Source organism: Pygocentrus nattereri, chromosome 11 (genome assembly GCF_015220715.1).
Source record: "Pygocentrus nattereri isolate fPygNat1 chromosome 11, fPygNat1.pri, whole genome shotgun sequence".
NCBI classification, from domain to species: Eukaryota; Metazoa; Chordata; class Actinopteri; order Characiformes; family Serrasalmidae; genus Pygocentrus; species Pygocentrus nattereri.
The window spans coordinates 39,222,097-39,227,053 of record NC_051221.1 but is presented as its reverse complement, the minus strand read 5'-3'; the positions used below and the strand labels follow the sequence as shown (position 1 = coordinate 39,227,053).

At 39.0% G+C, this 4,957-nt stretch overlaps 1 protein-coding gene across 1 annotated transcript; it reads left to right on the top strand.

The window, feature by feature from the left end:
- Window positions 1-616: 616 nt before the first annotated feature.
- On the top strand, window positions 617-4,213 carry lamtor4 (late endosomal/lysosomal adaptor, MAPK and MTOR activator 4). Its single transcript, XM_017706446.2, has 4 exons — window positions 617-754; window positions 1,336-1,416; window positions 2,154-2,271; window positions 3,153-4,213. Exons 1-4 carry the CDS (start codon window positions 752-754, stop codon window positions 3,248-3,250), a joined length of 300 nt encoding a protein of 99 aa, XP_017561935.1. The 5' UTR covers window positions 617-751; the 3' UTR covers window positions 3,251-4,213.
- The last annotated feature ends 744 nt before the right edge of the window (window positions 4,214-4,957 follow it).

Genomic DNA, 4,957 nt, shown 5'->3' with positions numbered 1-4,957 from the left:
ATCAGCTCTCCTACTGTATATCAGCGCTCCTACTGTAGATCCACAGTCCTACTGTAGATCAGCTCTCCTACTGAAGATTAGCAGTCCTACTGAAACAGGCCACCACTGGGAGCTTCCGAAACTCAGGACATTCCTCTGATGCGCAGTTTGGCCTTGTGTTGGAGAAACGGGACAGAAATACAGCTTACAGGAACAGTTACTGCCTGTCAGTGTTACTACTGCTAATTAATAACTAATAAATCAAATAAAATAACTGTGTAAACAACAATAAATAAAAATTATATACCATGATTGCCATATTAGGCTGCATATACAAAATAAATAAAACTGGTTAATAAACAATAATTGAATAAATATATAAATGAAGGAATGACTAAATAAAAATTATTATTATTGTGGTTATGATTATATGTGACTTACATGCTTTGTTTTATTACTTAAAAATGTACTTTATTCATTCTATACATTGTCACAGATTCTTGCAGCCTAAGTTACTTTGTATCTGTGAGAGCATCTGCGGAATGACTAAATAAAAAATAAAAAATAAAAACTATACTATATAATTCAATAATAATAATAATAATAATAATAGTACGATTAGGAGGAGGAGGAGGACTTTTGTTTTGTCGGCAGGTGGCGCTGTGCTCGTACACTATGTGACTCCCCCCTGTAGAAGAAACCTGACCGTCACGTGAGACGCACAAGACGGGAAATAAACGTCTGGCTTCCTGATCGGCGGAGCGAGCTGAAAATGGTTTGTGTGTTTCTTTATTATTGATTCTTATTGGACTGAACTGTGTGTGTGTGTGTGTGTGTGTGTGTGTGTGTGTGATCTGTCGGTTGAAGCTGTGCGGAGTGTGTGTGTGTGTGTGTGATCTGTCGGTTGAAGCTGTGCGGAGTGTGTGTGTGTGTGTGTGTGTGTGTGTGTGTGTGTGTGTGTGTGATCTGTCGGTTGAAGCTGTGCGGAGTGTGTGTGTGTGTGTGTGTGTGTGTGTGTGTGTGTGTGTGTGTGTGTGTGATCTGTCGGTTGAAGCTGTGCGGTGTGTGTGTGTGTGTGTGTGTGTGTGTGTGTGTGTGTTCACTGTGTGACCTGTCCGTTATCTCCTTTGCTGTGGTTCAGCTGTTCTGTCTGTGTTTTTCTGCACATTAATGTGATCAGTGATCAGTTGGAGCTGAATCAGTGTGTGGACCACAGCACTGGAGCTGGGAAACGCTGTTATTCCCTCTTTATACACCGTCTAAGTGCTACCTGTCTAATGAAGTTGGCTTTTTTTAATTCATGGTGAAGAGTTTCTCCTGCTCTTACCCTCTTTCTCTGTCTTTTCCTTGTGGAAGACCACAGCACTGACTCAGGGTTTGGAGAGGATACCTGACCAGATAGGGTATTTGGTGATCAGTGAGGACGGCGTACTTGCAGTGAGTTTTTACACACTGAAGGGGAACTCCACCCATTTCAAACGAATGTTAAATTAAATGGTTAAAATGTAAACAAAGTCACGCAGAGTGGTTAGATGTGAAACGCTCCGTTCTAGAGAAACATTCTGACTCAGAATCATTCACAGTGGTGGTGATAGGAACCAGACATCTGAAGAGTTTAACGCTTTTAAGAGCTGCGCCTCGAAGTTTTTACATAAAGTACTTCAGATTTTTCTGCCTGATGGCTGAGACATCCAAAAAAAAGTGTGTGTATATAATATTATATTTATATATATATATATATATATATATATATATATATATATATATATATATGATACTTTTTTTTTTTATATTTCAGAGGTACATGCAGGGTGTTGCAAGGCAGTCCCCAATAGATTGCCCATATACCCAATTTATTTTTACTGCTTTTTACATATAAGAGCTCAGGAGATGCACGTGTGTCCACTTGTTGTTTTGTATAGTAAATAAAATGGCTATATTGTATAGACTGGTTTCTATCAGCACTGCTATAAAGAAAGTCCTTAAGTTTCTCTGCAATGCACCATTTCACATCAAACCACTCTGAAAGACTGTATACGTTTCAGTTATGCAGGAATGCCGCCTCTTTTAGGAGTCCTTTCTGGCGCTTTTAGGGCACCAAACCTAATAGGATTGTCTTCATAAGCGTTGTGTTTTGAGAGTTCACTGAAGGCTCTTTGTGCTGTTTCTGTTAGTCTTCAGGCGAGCTGGAGAACGACGAGCACACTGCAGGAGTGATCATGCAGATGGTCCGAACAGCATGTCGGTTCAGGCTTCACGGAGCAGCAGAGCCGCCTTTTAAACGCATGTCAGGTGAGCGATTGTGAAGTGCTGTTGGGTCTCTATTAGAAGTAGGACAGTGACAGTGTGATATAACAGTGACTGTGTGTATTGTGGAGCATTAATTACGCTATTTAAAGCTGCACTATGCCAGTTCTTTTCTTTACATTGATAGAAGTAGCGTTACTGAGTCAGGAGGGAAAAAATATCACATTAAAATGTTGAGTCACCCTGTAAAGACCGAAAAGTCATCTAAAATTGAGAGGTGTTGGGTCAAATTTCATGGGAGTTTTTCAAAACATGGCACACGTCTTTACTTGTTAACCTCACACAAAAATGCGAAATCAACATTATACTGATGAAGACGTAATGACAACAGTTAGATAATTTGCTCATAATCTCAGAAGACACATCTTTCACTAACTTTTGACTGAGCTCCTTTGAACATTCTTTCAGTCCACTTGCAATCATCAGATTCATCCATTCCGGGAAGAGGTCCAAAGTACTACCTTCATTATTCATTACAAAATGTTCTTCCTCATGTTGCATGAAATTCCACATTTTCACCAGAGGGGTCTCCAAATCCCAGTAACATGCATAGTGCAGCTTTAATGCAATTGCATTATTTTACACCCAAACACCAAAGATTATGAACAGCCAGTACAACCAAAAACTCAGCCTAGCACTCCTCCTCCCTCCTAACAACATATTATAGTCTTCTTCAGAGTCATCGATTTTCTTGATCAAGTTTTGTTCATATTGCAGGAATACCGAATCATGAATCCAGTATTGATAATTGATATGAATCATGGGCTGAGTGTATCGATACACCCCTAGTTTTTATACTGTCTCTAAGAAGTGCTGAGAGAAAACAAGATAGTTCTAATAATATCACGCTTTCATTTCTTTCACAGTGATATTTGAGGACTACGTTTATGCCGTGACAATCTCCGGACAGAAGGTCTTTGTAGTGAAACGGCAGAACAACCAGCGGGAACCTGTGAATGTCTAGAAGTGAGAAGAGTTCCTTGTTGACGGACATCTCTCATACACACTGATTGAGGGCCCTCTGATTAAAATACTAAAATGCAACGTAAACATAATACCAGTACAAGTTTAAGCAAAACCCTCATGCCCCACGCTTTTCTCATAGTGTGCTTTTAGTACACTGAGTTAGAATCATTGTATTTAAAAGCTTTCAGTCGTTTTTCCCTGAGCTGTTGTTACTAATGCCTTGAAATTGGTGGCCTAACTCACTGGTCACTCTTGACAGAAAGGTGGCAGTAATTTACAGATCACTAACAATGCCTCACTTTTGTCAAACATCAGTGGGTAGGCTGCCTTACTCTGTCTGTTCGAACTGTTTATGAAGAATTTTAGACAGGTTGACTGGTTCGGCTCCCCGTTTCATGAGCTGATGACCCATTCTGGATTATGTTTAACGCCGCCTTAGTGACTTCTAACCCCTGAGGAGGTGACTTACAGGCGTGTGGCATTTCCTGATAATGATGGCACTAAACTTCATTGTTATAGGCATGTGGGGGTGCAGATCTATACAGCTCGTAAGGTCAAGCTGATGTTTTAGTTTTTCAGCTCTTCCAGGAGTTACAAGTAGCAAATTTCTCTATTTAAGAAAAAATATCTGTATCAAGTCACTGCATTTTGTCACCTCATGGATCAGAATTTTCTATTACATGATCTAATTTTTACTTTTACTATTTAATATTGCTTCTATTTCTGTTCTTTTCCGAGTAAAGTATTATTCCATATGCTAATAGCAAGCTGGAAGACGCAAGTACGTCGAAAGAGATCTCATAAGATGGTGATCTCAGTTGGATCTGTCCCAGAAGTAGCTGAGATGTTCCATGTGCTGCATTTTATTAGCAGTACTGAGCCCATGCACAGGGTTATTGTTGTTGATCTATGGGGTAGATGCTGAATAAAGTAATTAATAAAGAAACTGCAGTGCTTTATAGTTTTGGGTATTCTTTGTATCAGAACATGAGTATCTTTGCCTTTAGAACCTGTAGGCATTGAGTGTCAATCTGCCTGTTCCAACCACTAACCTTAAAGTAAGCCTGAACTCAAAATGGATCATTTTGAATATTTTTAGAGCAGGGGTCTGGCTAAAGTGAGTGAGACTGCATCCCTGTCCCTCATGGCCACATGATGAGCAGTTAGATTCCATTGCTTTGAAGTAAATGTCTGAAAAATCTGTAGCACATTTTCTGCAGTTAAGTAAAAGTTTTAGTTTTTTAAGTAAAATATTAGTCATGTACTTGAGTTCTGCTTAAAATAAGCCAAAATGTTCACTACTGAAACATTTGGTAAAGGTTCTGTAGTGCTATGATTATTTTGGTAGTGACAAAATTGAGTGTTCAGTGATTTATAAGAATAAAATGCATGTAAATGAGGTTTAGGGTCACTCAAGGCAAAAGTCCAAGTAAGTTAAAAGCCCTTTCAAGCAAGAATGGGAAACATTTCACTTTCAACACTACAGAATTTGGTCTCTTCAGTTCCCAAATGCTTACAGCTTTAAAAGAAGAGGTGATGTAACAGTGGTAAACATGCCCTTCCCTCCTTTTTTGGAATATGTTGCTGGTGACAATTCAAAGGATCCATATACTTTTCAAAAAGCAATTAAAATGTCTTAGTTTCAACATTTGATATGTCGACTTTGTGCTATTTACAGTTAAATATAAGGTTTGATTGATCTGCA